This window comes from Scardinius erythrophthalmus (assembly GCF_964197995.2).
Source record: "Scardinius erythrophthalmus genome assembly, chromosome: 2".
Lineage (NCBI taxonomy): Eukaryota > Metazoa > Chordata > Actinopteri > Cypriniformes > Leuciscidae > Scardinius > Scardinius erythrophthalmus.
In genome coordinates this window covers 62,638,386-62,656,143 of record NC_138222.1, presented here as the reverse complement: position 1 = coordinate 62,656,143, position 17,758 = coordinate 62,638,386, and the positions used below count along the sequence as shown (strand labels likewise).

The following is a 17,758-nucleotide window of genomic DNA, read 5'->3' as shown; positions in this document are numbered from 1 at the left end:
ATAAAACAAGAAAACCAAAAGCCCTGCAGAAATCAGCGATGAACGGCAGTAATAGACTCACCATCCAGAAAGATTACATAAAGTGCAGCGTCTACTGGGAACGACATTAAATGACTCAAATTAATCAGTGTCTCTTTTAATTAGTTCATTGAAATGAAGCAAATCGTTTCCCTAAAGTGAATCAATACGATTGAAGGCCTCACTCAAATATCGGTTTCAGCTTGTTCTAAGGCTGCATGCAATTAAATCCAAAAAACATGGCATTTGGTCACACTACATGGCTACTAGTTGGGGGAAAAGAAACATTATTGGTAAGACTAATAATTGGAAAGAACTTTTGAAAACAATTAGCAGTCTAATAAGCTCCAATAACAGCACACGTCATGAACATTTGTAGTTTTATTGAAACTTAATACACAGACCAAACAAAAGACAAACAGAACAAATGAAGAAAACAAAACAGCTGCAAACACATCTGGTGTTTATCAGAAGCAAACTCACCTTAGTGTCACTGTACACAAATACAAACCGATAGGTAAAATTACGTTGACTGTACAATCCAAACTTATTCTCACGCATTCAGTGACCCCTTATGGAATATAAAAAAGGTTTCCTTCAATCATACAGTATTTCTGAGAGGTTAAATAACAGAACTGGGCCACACTGCCGCCCACTGGTCAGCACGAGTAATACATTTACTCCCAAAATGAGTCCTAGAGGAACATTGTTGAGCTTGAACCAACACACACACACACACACACACACACACACACACACACACACACACACACACACGATTGAACTCAACTTCACCTACTGAATGAGTTCAGGGTCCATCAAGAGCTTCAGGAGAGTCATTTGAGACTAATATAAGCCAAACCAATCTAATAATTGTCTAGTGTGTGTTGGGAAAGAGGACTACGATGAACAGTGCTTTTAAGATCTGGACAGGAAAGGTTTCACAACCACAAGAACCATGAAAAGCATTGGAGAAGAAAGGCGTTCTTGGGTACTAAACGCAATATCTTTCTGCACAGGCTGGTTTAAAATGTGAATGACCTCAAACTCAAGCCACTGTTATCATCACTAACTAACGCAGTGGTCGAAGACTTTAAAAACAAAAAACAGAAGGACCTGAATGAGTCTGAAGTGGGAACGCAATTGCTTTCAAGGTTACACAATCCAATTTGTTTGTACTGGCAGAAAAAGGTTAGTGCAAACCAATTGATAAGGTACAAAATGCACGTTAGTGTCTCTTTAAGATCTCTAATATCTAAATTTGATGCATTCTGATTGGCCCTATCAATTTGTCAATCACTAAACCACTGTCCCACCAAGTATACCAACATTAGTTGGTTTAGGATGTCGATTTGTTTAACAAAACTAGCTTTTTTTTTTTTTGCTCTAACCTTCAGCTACTCACAACCTATAACCATCTGTTAAAAATCCAATCATAAAACATCTAGCTCAGTAGCTCCTCCAAATCTCACGCAAACACACTCGAGCTTTCAGGACGCCAGTCTTAAAACAGCTGGACATGGTAAGTTTGCTGCAAACTTGTGCATTAATGTCAATGTTGGAGATAAACCGCCAAAAGCATCGACCCTACAGCAGAAAACTTACCATCTGGCTGTTTTTTAATGCAAGGATCTCAGAGTAAGGTAGTTGCAATCATGCGATTGATCAGTCTAAAAGTGTCATTTATCAAGCAGAGATTCGCTATCATGATCCACAGAGTCTTAGAAATCGTTCTGGACATATGAAATGAAACTTCAGTTGTGCATTAAGGGTTAGAGGATCTACTCTATATCTCACGGCGAGCATGCATGTGTGTCCGTGTCTGTGGCGTTTAAGAGTTGTCTCCGTTGGCGCTGTCTCCATCGTCCTCTCCTTCCTCCTGCTCACCCTCCTCTTCCTCCTCGTCATCATCCTCTCTTCCTCGACTCTTGATCTGCACACACCAAATGCGTAGAGTGAATACGAGCGTGGCGATATGGGATTTCTCTAGGGCTGCCCTCGACTAAAGATTTTTCTAGTCGACTAGTCGTCGTTAATTTAAGCCATTGGTCGACTAATGGCGCGCTTATATTAATAAGCCATAAATCATAATAATGCGCCTTTAATTGCCAATATAAAATACTTATAGCCTAATCAGCACTCACATTAGGGCTGAAAGATTTTGGAAAATAATCTAATTGCGATTTAGTTTTACCAATATTGCGATTGCGATTTAATATGCGATTATTTTTTAAGCTCTTTATCTTTTTCTATTATTCAACAAAAACAAGCAATAAATCATTGTAAAATAGGAAAGGGAATCTTTAGGCACCTCATGAGCCGATCTAATTTTTTTCTTATTAATTAATTGATCTTATTAATAAAACTTAAAATATTTAATTACATATGTTATTATAAGTATGCATACTTATAATAATTACACATTAAAAAACTAAATTAATACAATTACATGTTAATAATTTTAACTAATATAGCTTCAAAAATAACAAAGAGGGGAAAAAAATATCAATAAACTGCTTTCAGTATTTAAGAGCAGGCTGTCTGAACGTTTCATCTCTTTTGAAATTATAAGATGTGGTTTGTACTGTCTGTTTAATAACTTAAGATATAACTGCCTGTGTCCCATTAATATCATTCACGTCATAAAAGCATTTTGAGATGCAAGTACATTTAACCACGTAGACGGAGTCGCTCACAGCCGCCATGCTCAAGCACTCTTCGCAAAGCGCGCGCGAGTATTTGAAATTTAAAGCATTTAAAAAATTAAAATCTTCTGTCTGTGATTTTCATATTTTTAATATATAAGCCAACTGCATTCCAAAAGACATATGGTGCCTTCGTAGAGCATTTGTAAGTAAAATACCGGCGGCCAAGACCGCGCAGGCGCGCACTACAAAAGTAACATCAAGCAAACCGCACGTATCTCATAGCGCATATCTTGTGCAATGAAGCCCGCGAATGTCCTTGTAATTCGCTTCAACTTTTCCGAACTTTATGAAAGATTATTTTTCGGAAGGTTCGAGTGGTGTCGTGTGTGTGTGTGTGTGACAAAGGAATTAGAAGCAAGCAGAATACGGTTGTTTATAAAGCACATACGTCATCACGTATCTGTGTTTAAAACTAAGCTCAGAAATGATCTTAATCGATACAGAATCGTTGGAGAATCTATAACACAATATCACAAATTAAACAAACTGTTATTTCCTGTAGCCTATGCCAGGCCTGTATGTGTAGCGTGCCAAGTTGATGCTTCATCTGCAGTGCTGACTGGTTTTCTCTTGTGTGTCACGTGACCAGAGTGTAATCGCAGCCTTGCGGTAAAAAAAAAAAAAAAAAAATCGCATTTCATCATATCGCGATAATATCGCAAATGCAATTAATCGTTCAGCCCTAACTCACATGCACACAAAGATTGCCACAGCGCAACGGCAAACAATGATTATGAATGTGTCGTGAAAAAAAACAGATTGAGACTATGGGAATATTTGTTCACTGAAATGTAACAATTTCAAGCTTTCTATAAATATTTTTCTCATGTCTGTGAGGCAAGTATAGGCTTAGTCTCGGTTCATTTACGCGATGCGCTCAAGTTCAAGACCGAATCAACAGAAAGCGACATTATTTAAAAAAAAAAAACGTTTTGTGAGTTTACAAAAATAAAAGTAGACCCTTCACAGTTTGCATTACTCTTCTCTGTATGATCAAAAATGACGGAGTATGTTAAACAGATGGCACCGGCGCCAGTATGTCATGCAGCAAGAGCTCTCCTCACAAACGCTTCAATATGCGTCTCCGGTATATTTATTATACTTATTGATATTTATCTAGCAGATTTGTAAAGTGCTGCTACTTACATGTTTCAAGTGATATTGACCATTTGAGGTCGATAAATGATTTGGCGAATGTTTGGATTTCCTGCCGTCAAAGATCTGTCCGTTACAGCCTGCGTGATTTGCGACTTATATCTAATTTACTCTGCGACTAAACGACTAATTAAAAACATTGGTCGGCTAAGCCTCTTGTAGTCTACTAACGCTGTGCCGACTAGACTTCCCTCTGCTGTTTCTGGTTCTCTCACCTCCTCTTCCTCCAGCAGGTCTCCCTCGTCCTCGTAGTCGTTCATATCCGTGCTCTCGCGCTCCTTCTTCCCGCTGGAGTGCTGTGGCGAAACCTCCTCTGGTTTAGCGCCCTTCACATCTGCGCAGAAATCATCAGTGATTGTGTGAAGTAGGAGCGGTCAATCTTTTCAAAATTTCATATCACGATCTTATAACGATCACAATCCATTACATGAATCACGATCTTCCCAATTTTGAGATGTACTACAGGGAATATCCAGACTGGAACACACAGTATTGCAATAAACCATCAGTTGTCAAGTAGTCATTAAACCAAGAGTTAAGGGGTTAGTTCACCCAAAAATTCACCAATTAATTTTCTTCTGTGTGGGTGTGTGACGCGAGTTCACGAGAGCGCCGCGACGCATGCGCGAGAACTGAGATGACGACGTTCATGATCATTTGATGGGAAAGTGTGAAAGGTAAGCCTGGCATTGGTAAGGCACTTTTGCGTTTTCTCGTTGGTTTCTCATGATTCGGACATCCAGGAAATGCACACTTTAGAACCATTTTAAACACGACATTGAGACCCATCAGTGTCATCTTCTCAGTTCTCGCGCATGCGTTCGTGACTCTCGTGAACTCACTCAGAGGCCCACACTGAAGAAAATCAATAAGTGAATAAAGTCGTTATTTTAGTTTTTTTTGCGCACAATAAGTATTCTCGTCACTTGATAAACTTAAGGTTGAGCCACTGTAGTCACTTGGACTATTTTAACAATGTTTTTACTAACTTTTCTGGGCCGGCAGAATGAAATTGTCTAGAAGCCTATGGAGGAGTGAGCCAGCTCTCAGAAATATCTTAATCTGTGTTCCGAAGATGAACGAAAGTCTTGCGGGGTTGGAACAACATGAGGGCGAGAAATTACTGACAGAATTTTCATTTTTGGGTGAGATAACCCTTTAAAACACTGCATAGGCATCACTGTATAAACTTAAATATACACTGATTCTTATTAAATCTACTAGTTATTCAGTCAAGAGCAGCGTGATTTTGTCTTGAACATTAATGACAGACAGCAGCAGGTATTTCATTAGGCTTTAAGACTGAATGCATGGATCTAATATAATGACACGCATCCAATTTCTTTCCCAACTTAAAACTTAACTGACTGGCTTTACGTAAATACATGCCAAGACAGACTCCAACATATTTGTGTGTATATTTGACCGTTTAGAGGCGCGCCTGAAACCCCAAGTATACTTTTGCCCATCCGTGTTTCTCTCTGTCTCGCAATAGAAAGCTCTTAGGGATCCGTCTCTTTTGCAGTTTAATGCGCTTTTAATAACTCTTTTTAAAATAAACGACAGTCACGTTACATGATTTGACTGATTTGGACGTTAAAGGAATAGTTCGCTTCAAAATTAAAATTCTGTCATCATTTATTCACCCTCAAGTTGTTTCAAACCTGTATGAGTTTTTGTAAATATGTATTTACAAATATGTAAATGCATATGTAAAGGTGGTCATTTTTCACCACAAACCAGAATTTACTGGCCCGTACCTGATTTCTTGCTGTGGTCTCTCTCCATGCGCTCCAGGCTCTCCAGCAGATAGTCCACTTTGTGTTTGATCTGAGTCAGTTCCTTCTTAATGGTTTGTAGATCATCAGTTCTCACTGCAAACACACACACACACTTATTAGCCCAAATGTACACTACTGTTTGGGGTCAGTAAGATTCCTTAAATGTTTTTAAAGAAGCTCAAAAACACCAAGGCTACATAAATTAGATCTATAAAACATTCATTTAAAACCACCGTTTTCTATGTGAATATATAGTAAAGTGTAATGTTTTCCTGTGATCACAGCTGGATTTTTAGCATCATGCATTACTCCAGTCTTCAGAGTCACATGATCCTTCAGAATATCATTCTAATATGATGATTTGATGCTCAAGAAACATTTATGATTAAACATTCCTGATAAACTGGTGCAGAAAAATGGAAAGATATGCGTAGGAACCCTGAGGAATAAAGAGAGGAGTGTAAAAAGAAAAAGGAGAATCCAGTGTGGGAAAGCTCTCACTGTCCTAGTCGTGTAAACGAACGGCCAAAACACATACATTTTTTACGTTTTTAGTTGAAAACGGTGTCGTGTTTAGCCCCTAAGTTCCTAGAACTAACCGGTGCAAAAGCCCCTAAACTCGAGAGCCAGGAAAACACTCTGCTTATGATAAATTTATTTTTTTAGAAAACTAAATAGGGGCAATAGCCTACTCTGGAAACACAAATATGTTTTCCATACTTATCCAGACATTATATACAGGTGCTGGTCATAAAATTAGAATATCATCAAAAAGTTGATTTATTTCAAGAATTCAACTTAACAGGTGAAACTAATATATTATATAGACTCATTACATGCAAACTGGGATATTTCAAGCCTTTATTTGTTATAATTTTGATGATTATGGCTTACAGCTTATGAAACCATGAAATCAAAATCCCAGAAAATTAGAATATTACATGAAATCTCACAGTAATTACACAATAATATCATGGTTATTGAACCAGGTTTTGGTTATTTTGGCAGTGTGGGCAGGTGCAAATCCTGCTGGAAAATGAAGGAAGCATGAAGTGCTCTGAAAATGTCCTGGTAGACGGCTGCGTTGACTCTGGATTTAATAAAGCACAGTGGACTAAAGTCCTCTTTTCTGATGAGAGTAAATTTTGCATCTCATTTGGAAACCAAGGTCCCAGAGTCTGGAGGAAGAATGGAGAGGCACACAATCCAAGATGCTTGAAGTCCAGTGTGAAGTTTCCACAGTCAGTGATGGTTTGGGGTGCGATGTCATCGGCTGGTGTTGGTCCACTGTGTTTTCTGAGGTCCAAGGTCAACGCAGCCGTCTACCAGGAAGTTTTAGAGCACTTCATGCTTCCTGCTGCTGACCAACTTTATGGAGATGCAGATTTAATTTTCCAACAGGACTTGGCAACTGCACACAGTGCCAAAGCTTCCAGTACCTGGTTTAAGGACCATGGTATCCCTGTTCTTAATTGGCCAGCAAACTCGCCTGACCTTAACCCTATAGAAAATCTATGGGGTATTGTGAAGAGGAAGATGCGATACGCCAGACCCAACAATGCAGAAGAGCTGAAGGCCCCTATCACAGCAACCAGGGCTCTCATAACACCTGAGCACTGCCACAGACTGATCGACTCCATGCCACGCCGCATTGCTGCAGTAATTCAGGCAAAAGGATCCCCAACTAAGTATTGAGTGCTGTACATGCTCATACTTTTCATGTTCATACTTTTCAGTTGGCCAGCATTTCTAAAAATCCTTTTTTTGTATTGGTCTTAAGTAATATTCTAATTTTCTGGGATTTTGATTTCTTGGTTTCATAAGCTGTAAGCCATAATCATCAAAATTATAACAAATAAAGGCTTGAAATATCTCAGTTTGCATGTAATGAGTCTATATAATATATTAGTTTCACCTGTTAAGTTGAATTCTTGAAATAAATCAACTTTTTGATGATATTCTAATTTTATGACCAGCACCTGTATATAAAAAAAAAAGGTAACACTTTATTTGGATAGTCCACTTTAGACATTCTACGAACTATAAGTAACTTTGCAACAACATGTCAACTATCTGTCATTAGAGTATTAGTATGCCTAATATCTGCTAACACTATTTTGTTGGTCCCCCAACAGATACTCTACTGACTGTAAGTCACTTGGCAACTTCAAGTCAACTTATTCTCCAAACCAGAACCTTAATATCTAACCGTAACCTAACAGTCTACTACAGTCTAATGACCGTAATGCTGAGTTCACACTGAACGATTTTAGACCCGATTTTCACTCGCCAACAGGTTTTGTGAGATCGCGACAAATGCCCGAAATCATAGGCAAATCGTTTCGGGAGAATCGCAGACGCCCGTGAGATATTTGGCTTGCTAAATATCTGGAGCTGTTGGCGATTCACAATCCTGCTGTGTGATGTGTTCTCAGGGCCGGCCCGAGGCATAAGCGAACTAAGCGGCTGCTTGGGGCCCCCTCGCCACCAGGGGGCCCCCAAGCGAGTTTTTTTTTTTTTTTTTTACATATTAATTAAATTAAACAAGTGACATAAATTAATGAATGAATTAATAATTCAAGACAAGAAAATTCTGATTTCATGATCAATATACCTGCCTACAACTGCTGCTGTGTCTGCCAGTGTTTGAGTCATATGCGCATAACCTCGCGTGCATAGAAAATTCGTGCGCAAAGTCACGGTAATGTTAAGCCATTTCACACAAATTTGATTTGATCAATGATTTATCCTTTAAATTTAATGATATTCAGAACAGAACAAGAATAAAAAAATAACTATAAACAAGCCAAAACGAAATCATTTAAAGCGAAAGTGAAAGCGGATCTCTCTCACTAGAATCAAAATGTTTCAACATTCGCTATGGATTTGGATGGTAAACTATTCTTTATTATAGGCTTCTTTGTACTTCACCCACGTTCCAATATCGAGGGGAAAAATCATTCTCTTCACATGCGCAAAAATGTGCTTGAAATCCAATATCGAGGGAAAAAATCATTCTCTTATGCGCAAAAATGTGCTTGGAAACATTACAGTGGAGCGGTGCTTAGGCTACGCAGCGATGAAATGGTACGAATTGTTGGCTACTACTGACTATTTAAAAAGAGCAGTGTAATTTTTATATGTTAGTTTGACTATTTTATTATTATATTTTATTACGGCTATAACGAACAGGCTGCGATGTCAAGATTGCAGTGCTGGAATATGTTGTGTGTGCTGCGCGCGCGCGATCGAACAGTGGAAACATAAACAAATACTCCGTCATGTTCAGACATCATTCAAACTGCAAAGGGTTGCAAAACGTTGGAGGATATTTTGCAAATATATTTTTTTTAATATGTTTTTTGACAGTTTGTTTTCAGAAGTTTCAAAGAGTTAGTAAAAGAGTAAAGAAAAAATGTAAACATTTTTATTTAAGTATCTATTTTTTATTAAGTAGGCTATTTATTTTGTATTAATACATAACCTCATTGTATTAATTTATAATGTAACATTATAGAGTGGCATTGTGTCAATAATCGTCAAGCACAGGTGACTCCGCGTGGTGGGAGGGGGCCCCCAAATCAAATTCTGCTTAGGGCCCCCAAAAGGCTCGGGCCGGCACTGTGTGTTCTGACTGAAAACTACATCGGCGATGACCGACAGCCAATGAGAGAGCAAGATACAGAGCAGCGGGGAGTTTGGGGAGGACTTATAGACCACAATATCAGTATTTTAATAGGTTTATTTACAATGATCTTGCAATGAATAGTCACGCAGTGTGAAAAGAATAGTAACCCGACTACTGGCGAAAATCGTGCAGTGTGAACTCAGCATTAGTTGACATGTAGTTGCAAGTTACTTCTAGTTAGTGGAATGTCTAAAGTGGACTATATATATATATATATATATATATATATATATATATATATATATATATATATATATATATATATATATATATTTATTATTTGTGACTTTTTTTCCAAACTGCATAGGACCCCTGAGGAATAAAGAGTGAGTGTAAAGGGAAAGCTCTCACTGGTGCGGGAGGTGCGCTGGCTGCTCTTGGAGGAGAAGCTGCTCTTGGTCCTGCGACTGCCGCCGCTAACGCTCACTCGCGCGCGCTTGGACGGGATCACCGCTCGTGACAGCGGGGGAGGGGGAGGCGGGGGGACGCGTGACGGGTACGAGTACATCCTGAAACACACACATGCTCAGATTAACACACACGCTCCGGGAATCGTGCACTCTGTCAAATCCCACTTCAGACAGACATTAAAGGGGTCATCGGATGCAAAATTCATTTTTTTATGGTGTTTGCATATAAATGTAAATCTTTGCAGTGTGTGGACAACCACCATACAATGAAAAAAAAAATCCTAATCCCCAAAAAGCCTAAACACTCTCAATAATCAAGCCGTTTTGGGTTTTCTGAGCAATATGATAATATGCAGTTGCTCATTATCATTTAAAGAGACGCACCGTAACGGGTCGCTGTGAACAGGGCTGTTTTTGAGGAGGGAAAAAAAAGAAAAAAAGTGTTACAAACTTTACATGAAGATCCTAAAGAATCATACTAACTTGTGAAAAATGGGCACCAGATGACCCCTTTAAAGGCTTTTAATGAATAATGAAAAAAAGCATTAGATGAGTTTAACTGTGCGAGCGAGCGCTCACCTGTCATAGTAATCTCTCTGAAAGTCATAGTCCAGATCAAACGAAGGACTGTGGGAGGAGAAGGCAAAGAATTAAAGGTGAAAAAAAAAAAATTCTACTCAAACTATAAAACGATATAAAATAGAAAAATTATATAAAATGCAAACCTGTACATATCTCCTGCAGAGCGTTTAATAGTCTTTGACCGATGAGGTTTTGGCTCACCAGCCAGATTAATATCTAAAAAAGCAGAAAGATTTAACATTAAACCACGAGACAAGTCGATTTGGATGAAAGCGTCTGCTAAATGAATGAATGCAATTGTAAACATGAGGTGCTCATGCATGTAGACATTTAACACGCATGTAAAACATCTTTCAATGCTACTGGTACGGATTGGCAGAATGTTTATACTTTTAAAAGTAAGTAAAAATTGCATTTTGTTTTTATTTACTTATGCTATTGTAAAATGTGCTATTTCCATAGATTCCACCCAAAAAATAAATAAATAGAGTAAACACATGTTGCATGCATAAAGCCTATTCTTGAGATTTTGCATTAGGCTTTACTTTAAGCAAAATATAATTCTTATTCTTTTAATTTTCAGTGGGCATTTGTGTGAGATTTCCCAATGACTGAAATGTGGAAATACTGATATCTCCAAAACTACTAGCAAAACTCACATTTAATTGACATATTTCAAATCATCAACTAAATGTATGCTTTTATGGGACTGTTAATATCAGATTTTGTGTCAAGATACAAAAACAAAAACATTATGCTTTACTTTAAGCAAAATATAACTCTTATTCTTTTGATTTTCAGTGGGAATTTGTGTGAGATTTCCCAATGACTGAAATGGGGAAATACTCAAAAACTGCTTGCCAAATTCACATTTAATTGACATATTTCAAATCAGCAACTAAATGTACGCTTTTATGGGACTGTTAATATCAGATTTAGTTGCTGATTTGAAATATACTTACCGAGCACCTGTCCGACGATCATCCTCCCGTCTTCCCCGCCGACCGCCGCTCTGGCGTTCCTCTCATTGGCGTATTGGACGAACGCGAAGCCTTTGTGCACGGAGCAGCCCACAATCTTCCCGTACTTACTGAAGATGGCCTCCACATCAGCCTTGGTCACCAGCATGGTGTTGAGGTTCCCGATGAAGACCCGGGAGTTCAGCGAGCGCGGATCCGTCTTGTTGGTGACGTTACTGGCCATCAGGCTGCTGGTTGTGGGGGAATGTCTGGGCGAAAAGAGAGGAATGGAAGGGGTGCAGAAGATTGACAAAGACGGGAAAGAAAAACGAGAAATTAGCTTGTCGATAACAACACTAATGGCCTCAGTAGCCGTTTCCATCCAAAGTTGCGAATTTAACCATTTTCAACTAAAAATGTAAAATTTTTATGCGTTTTGGCCGTTCGTTTACACGACAACGGCGTTTTGGGTGCCTGAAAACGCAAAGTTTTGAAAAGTTTCTCAACAAAAACGTGAATCTCTGAAAACGATGACGTCATGCACATGCATATTACGTGTTCAGTCTATAGTGCTTCATCGCCATCTACTGGCCTGGCAGCAGAATACAGGCGTTTTTAGCTGTTTTCACGGTTCAGTGCGAATGGGGATCGATTTGACAATGGTGTCGTCTGTACGCGGAAAACTCAAAGGAAACACTTTGTTTCTATCGTTTCTCCATTTCTATCGTTGTTGTGTAAGCGTAGCCTAAATTTGGAATATCGCATAAAACACTTTCCATCCCATGTGTTCAAGAGAACAAATTCACCGCTTCTCAGGAAATGTATGCAAAGTAACAATAATAAAAAGGAAGTTGCTGCAACCGGGGAAGCCTCATGTCCTCTCTCGAGTTTGGATGCCTGATGTTTGGGAACGCAACCATCTGAGACCGTTCTGGGAGGGAATTAAACCAAATCATTTTGACGACAGACTTTAGCGCAGGCATTTCAGAATGATTGAGGGGCTGTTTACGCGACACCATTTTCAACTAAAAATGGAAAACTTTAGAAAACGTGTTTCAAAACTATACCGTTATCGTCTCTGTGTAACCTACAAAAAACACGAATTTGTGAAAACGGTGACGTCATGCGTATTACGCTTAGTCTATAGGCGCGTAGTGCTTCTTTACAAAATGACATCGCCACATGGCAGCAGAATACACGTTTTTAGTAGTTTGAGGATCTGTGTGAACGGCGATCGTTTTGACATCGTTTGACAAACACAAAGGAAAAACTTTTCCAATTTTAGTACATTATTGTCAAGTAAACATACACTAAAACAACATTTGAGATGCTGTGTAATGAGATTTATCTGATCAAAGTCAGAGTTTTTTGTTGTTTCTCATAATAGTCCATGCGCATGTCTTCTTATCAGATACAAAAGTGCATACTTATTACTTTTTTTAATGTAATAACCCAAAATTCACAAAAATAAGTGGATGGAAACCAGCTAGTGAGATCGGATCAGTTCTGGAGTTAGTGTTCATGTCAACATGAAACGGCATTCGCAACCCATTTTACTTCAATGATAACATGCACTGTCAAATCGCTCAAAATAAGACCAGAAACACATTATTATTGAGTAAATGTGGTCCATTTTGGTTTCATGTTGACTTTAAATGAATTCTTACAGAACCACATGAAGATTACAGTCCAGATTACAGTATTTGCATTTTCAATTGGTCCATTGTTATTACTACCAGAAAACAAGACATTTGGGATAGGAACAAACATTTCCAAGATATATACAGTTTGTAACAATCGGGATAAAATGTTTAAGCATCATAATTCACATTGGTTTCATAAGTTATATCAACTAGTATGCTTAAAATCAGAGCCACAGCAGCCATATATGAAGCTTTCCTGTACTATAATGTGCTTAGGTGTACATTTGAAATCAGAAGATTCACATATCAACTAAAGGGCTTGTATGTTGTAGTTTATGCAGTTTGTTGGGCGATGGTGTTCATATCTTCACACACCAGGACTGGGCGAGTAACGTAGATATTTATGGGCTGACTTTAGAGATTGCATGCAAACTAAAAATGCAGAAGTGAAACTAATCATCCAGGTGTTTTATTATCGCTTTGCTTTGTTTATGGGTTTGATGAAGAGTAATATGCATGGAACTGTCTTTAAAATGTATCTGGTTTTAAGAAGCACTATGACACTATGTGTGTGGATCATTTCCAATGCTTATGGCACGTTTGAGCGGCAAACTGGTGTTTAGAAATATCTTTGGACGCTTAGACCGCCACATAACGTTCACATTGAGAGATTTAAGAGTGCTGAGGGGGATGTTGGGGGTTGAATAGTCAGAACTCACTCCATTTTGTCTGTAATTCAGGTCGAGTCGTCTGTCTGCCTGATTCTGTTGGAGAGAAGAGGGTTGTTATTGGACACCATTGAGCTGCTGCTCAGCAGTGCATTGTGGGTGAAGGTCGTACTGTGTGGGTGGGTGATGTAACCCACCGCACTTTAACAGACGTCACACCAATTTTAACACTTTCCCAAGGTCAAACACGCAGTCTAGTGATCGGCTACTGCCACCCAGTGGTTGGTGTACAAAACTTGAGGCAAAGAAAATTAAATCCAGACAGACATCCCAAGTGAAACAGAACAGCCATCTCATCTGTGCTATTTAAACCCACTCAATCCCAAACTAAAACCCTTTTAATTTAGGGGAGAAATGTCAAAGTGTCAAATAGAGTGACGTTGCTTAGCCACGTGACGAAATGACGCATCAAATCCTGCGCTAATGATAAAAGAAAAAACCCTTTGAAACAGCCGCCAAAGGAGATTAAAAGATGCCTATCAAGTGATGCCCTCGGCACAGCTTAAGACACACCATTAATCTGTATTACAGACCACTGAACACAAAGAGATGAATATCAGTGTGTCTGTAGGAAATCTCAGTATTATAAAGATGAAAGTTTAAGGCCAAAGAGAGTCAGAGGTCTGTGCAAATGAAAAACTCAAATTCTCCTCAGGCTCCATGATAGATAGTAGGAAAATAAACATGAATTTAGGGAAATTTGGACCTGCAATTGGTAATAAGTTGCATATTAACATTACTGTATAAATGCGCCCTTGTATTTCCTCAAGGAATTTGAGAATGAAGACCATTTCAATGTCTTAACATTAAATTGTCAACAGTAAAATGTGCTGAAGACAATATTGTTTTCTCAATGGTGGAAAGGATTAATGTCTCAATAGCTAAGCATTACTGTATAAAGTCAAGACTCAAGACCAAATAATAATACAGTAAATACAGTGTTTTCACCCCTGACAAATGAAGATGCAATGGTGTAAATGTATGCATTTCAGAATGAAAGTTCATGGGAAATCAAAGAATTTAAAATGTGAATTTTAAATATTGTTCTTGAAGCATCTATCATGGCAGCCAACGTGCTGAAGACTCATCTTTGCACTTGTATGGGGCGGTGAAAGACAGAAAATATGTTTAAACGACATGAAATGAAGAAAAAGTAGACGTAAACTTGCAATTGTCCTCTATAGTACACTACCACAAATTCAAAATAAGACCTCAGTATCAAATGTTGGGATTCTCTCTAAGTGTTGCTCAGAAAAACAGTGTGTCTTTGGTTTAGTGTTTTGCTAGCTTGTTTGCTTAAGCTAATTCATACTATGAAAATGTCTCTAATTGAACTAAATAAACAAAAATGCACAGGTCTATACACTATTTATAAAGTATTTTTTAAACTATGGCAGATTTAAAAGGTGACGAAAGCAAGTAAAGGCTACACACAACAAACGGGAGTCTAGTCTGCACACTTTTCAGGAAGATTGGTGCGGAAGTGGAGAATAAAGTAAAACCAACTTACGGATTGACGTGGGTCAAAAAAGCTGCCTCAAAAACTACAAAAAAAGCAAAATGAATAAAATCAGAAATGAACATCTGAGATGTGCCCCTTTTAGATCACTAAAGAAAGGGGAATGTTTTTTTTTTAACCAATTGAGTGCACTGGGCTGACAGACCTGAAGTCTAGCCTACATGATAGGGATAATGCATCTTCAAGACAAATTTGGTGTAAAATGTGGACTTGATTATGAAAGTGTGACCTTCATGACTTTAAAGAACATGTATGTTGTAGTCTATACAAAGACATCATGAGTCTAGACCAGGGTTTCCCAAAGTGTGGGTCACAAGTTCTGTGAAAAATCTAATTTAGTCAAATGAAAATAAAAGATAACACTGAATCAGTCCCATGTCATTAAACAACACTGTTTAAAGTTGTAGTGATCCTGTCTTTGCAGTCACATTACAACACTCGTTTCTTGTGATAAACCAGAGAGAGAAACTGATTCAACTACAATATGTAAACAATGGAATTCCTCCCCCCACATTCCATAATCAAATCAAATATATAAATAATTGTACAACATATTCTTGAGAGAAATAATAAAACACTATTGAGATAATAAAATAAACCAAATGTAATGAAAGTGGTGGACAGGCTGGTTATTCATACCCAATATCTTGGGGTGTGTATGATTCTCATGTTTGGGAACCCCTGATCTACACATACATTATTGATAAAAACAAAACCAGTTTTAGCTGGAGTATGATGCTGATGTGTGCCAAGTGATAAACATGATTTGGTGCACTCCATATACTCATATAAGATACTCATTTACCAAAACAAATGACAAATACTTGTATAATCTATATCAAGCACAGAAAGAAAACAAATTTAACCCCTTTCAAATGTGATATTGCATTGAAAATATTATGCAAGTCTTGCACGAATACGTAAGTGTGTGTGTGTGTGTGTGTGTATGTGTGTGTGTGTGTGTGTTTGTTGGGAGGGAGGGAGGACATAAATATAATTTTCATATCAAGACATTCAACAAGAGCTTCTTCATGGGCTGAAATTTTGGATTACACACAAATATGATGTAATATCTAATTGAATAGATGCAGCATGGGGCAGTTGAGCACATGAGCGAAGGCAGAATACTGATTTTGGCCCACTTCTTGAAACATTTATTAAATAAATAGTAATGCAACCAGCTCAATTTATCATTCTTGATGTACTTTTAATGGAAAGATTGACCGTTTACATGATTTCGCATAGACCTTGGATGCAATGTAAAAAGTGTTAAAATGGTCCATGCTTTGAAATAGATAATTGCATGAGGCAGAAAACGTGTTTTCTCAGTCCATTAAAAGTGCTGAAACAAATCAAAACCTGCAAAAACGTCGCCTGAAAATTCAATCGACACGATTCTGGAACGCAACGACCCTCAAAAATAGGAGCAAAAATAACGCCCAAATAACCGTATTAAAAAGGACATGCTCAGTCCAAATGTCTACAGCTGAATAAAAATAGTCTACTCGTGTTGGGGAAAACAGTCTGTCATCTTAAAAATGGTCTTAAAACATGATAAATATTCTGAATCCAGGACATGGAGGGAAAAACGACCCCATCTTGAAAACACAACCACCGGTCCATGAGACATTTCCTCCACAATAACTTAAAAAAAAAAAACAAATAAACCAGCTGCTCTAAGCAGTAGTCCTGCAAAAAATGGGGTGAAAAATAACTCCTACTTTGAAAAATAAAAATAAAATGGTGCGGTCCTCTCAAAGCATATATGTTTTTTCTTTCTTTCACTGCTCTACCACGGCATCACAAAATGTACGCCACCAAAGCCAAGCAGAAAATGACCAGAAAAATGCATTAAAAATAAAAAATAAAAACCACAAAAATTCTCCAAAGATAGTTCAAAGTCAGTCAAAAATAAAAAGTGACAAAAATCTCTCGAATCAAAATACTCACCGGGAGTTTAAGACTAAAAATGATTAAAATTCGGTGCTGTACTGTTTTGTGGATACAGTCCGTACCAGCTCGTTCAGTAGACACCGACCAGACGAGTGCACGAAATGGCGTCGAGCAAATGCGCACTGAACACACGCCCCGCCCCGCTCTGCATGTCCTCGAATCTCATTGGCTGCTTTTCAACACGCCGAAGAAACAGATGACACCGATTGGTGGATTTACGCGTCATTCTCTTGTACGTGTTTCTTTTCAAATAAAGAGCACGTCTGATTGGTTGATGCCGGATTTTTAGCAGCATCCTCCCCTCGGAGCACTACACTAATCGCTTTACAAAGCTTTTCATCTCATTTATAAATTAAATGTAAAGCTTTTGTACAGTTAGGTTGTTGAATTTGAAATAAAGTTCTTCACAAAACAAAAATGTACTATGGTAAACCACATTTCTTACAAAATAGTTATTTGTACTACAATAAAAGGTGGTAAATTGATTGTAAATTAAACAAAAGTGAAAGAAATGTTCAGTCACGTCAAGTCACCTTTATTTATATAGCGCTTTTTACAATACAGATTGTTTCAAAGCAGCTTTACAGTGGGGGGAAATGTAACAAAAAAAATAG

General features: G+C 38.1%; 1 protein-coding gene across 16 annotated transcripts; it reads right to left on the bottom strand.

The window, feature by feature from the left end:
• Window positions 1-386: 386 nt before the first annotated feature.
• Window positions 387-17,295, bottom strand: LOC308687082 (heterogeneous nuclear ribonucleoprotein C). 16 transcript variants are annotated; one of them, XR_014029692.1, is made up of 12 exons: window positions 17,142-17,295; window positions 15,183-15,216; window positions 13,664-13,708; window positions 11,305-11,570; window positions 10,486-10,558; window positions 10,340-10,387; window positions 10,145-10,168; window positions 9,702-9,859; window positions 5,642-5,755; window positions 4,097-4,215; window positions 1,734-1,951; window positions 387-1,688 (listed from the first exon to the last, which is right to left on the bottom strand). XR_014029692.1 is itself a non-coding variant. In XM_081359331.1 (11 exons), exons 3-11 carry the CDS (start codon window positions 13,666-13,668, stop codon window positions 1,850-1,852), a joined length of 909 nt encoding a protein of 302 aa, XP_081215457.1. In that variant the 5' UTR covers window positions 13,669-13,708; window positions 15,183-15,216; window positions 17,142-17,295; the 3' UTR covers window positions 387-1,849. The 16 variants fall into 16 exon arrangements, 8 of the variants coding, with proteins under 8 accessions (XP_081215457.1, XP_081215464.1, XP_081215462.1 ...); XR_014029694.1 differs by having other exon boundaries at window positions 11,434-11,570; XR_014029693.1 differs by lacking the exon at window positions 10,145-10,168.
• Between the last annotated feature and the right edge of the window lie 463 nt (window positions 17,296-17,758).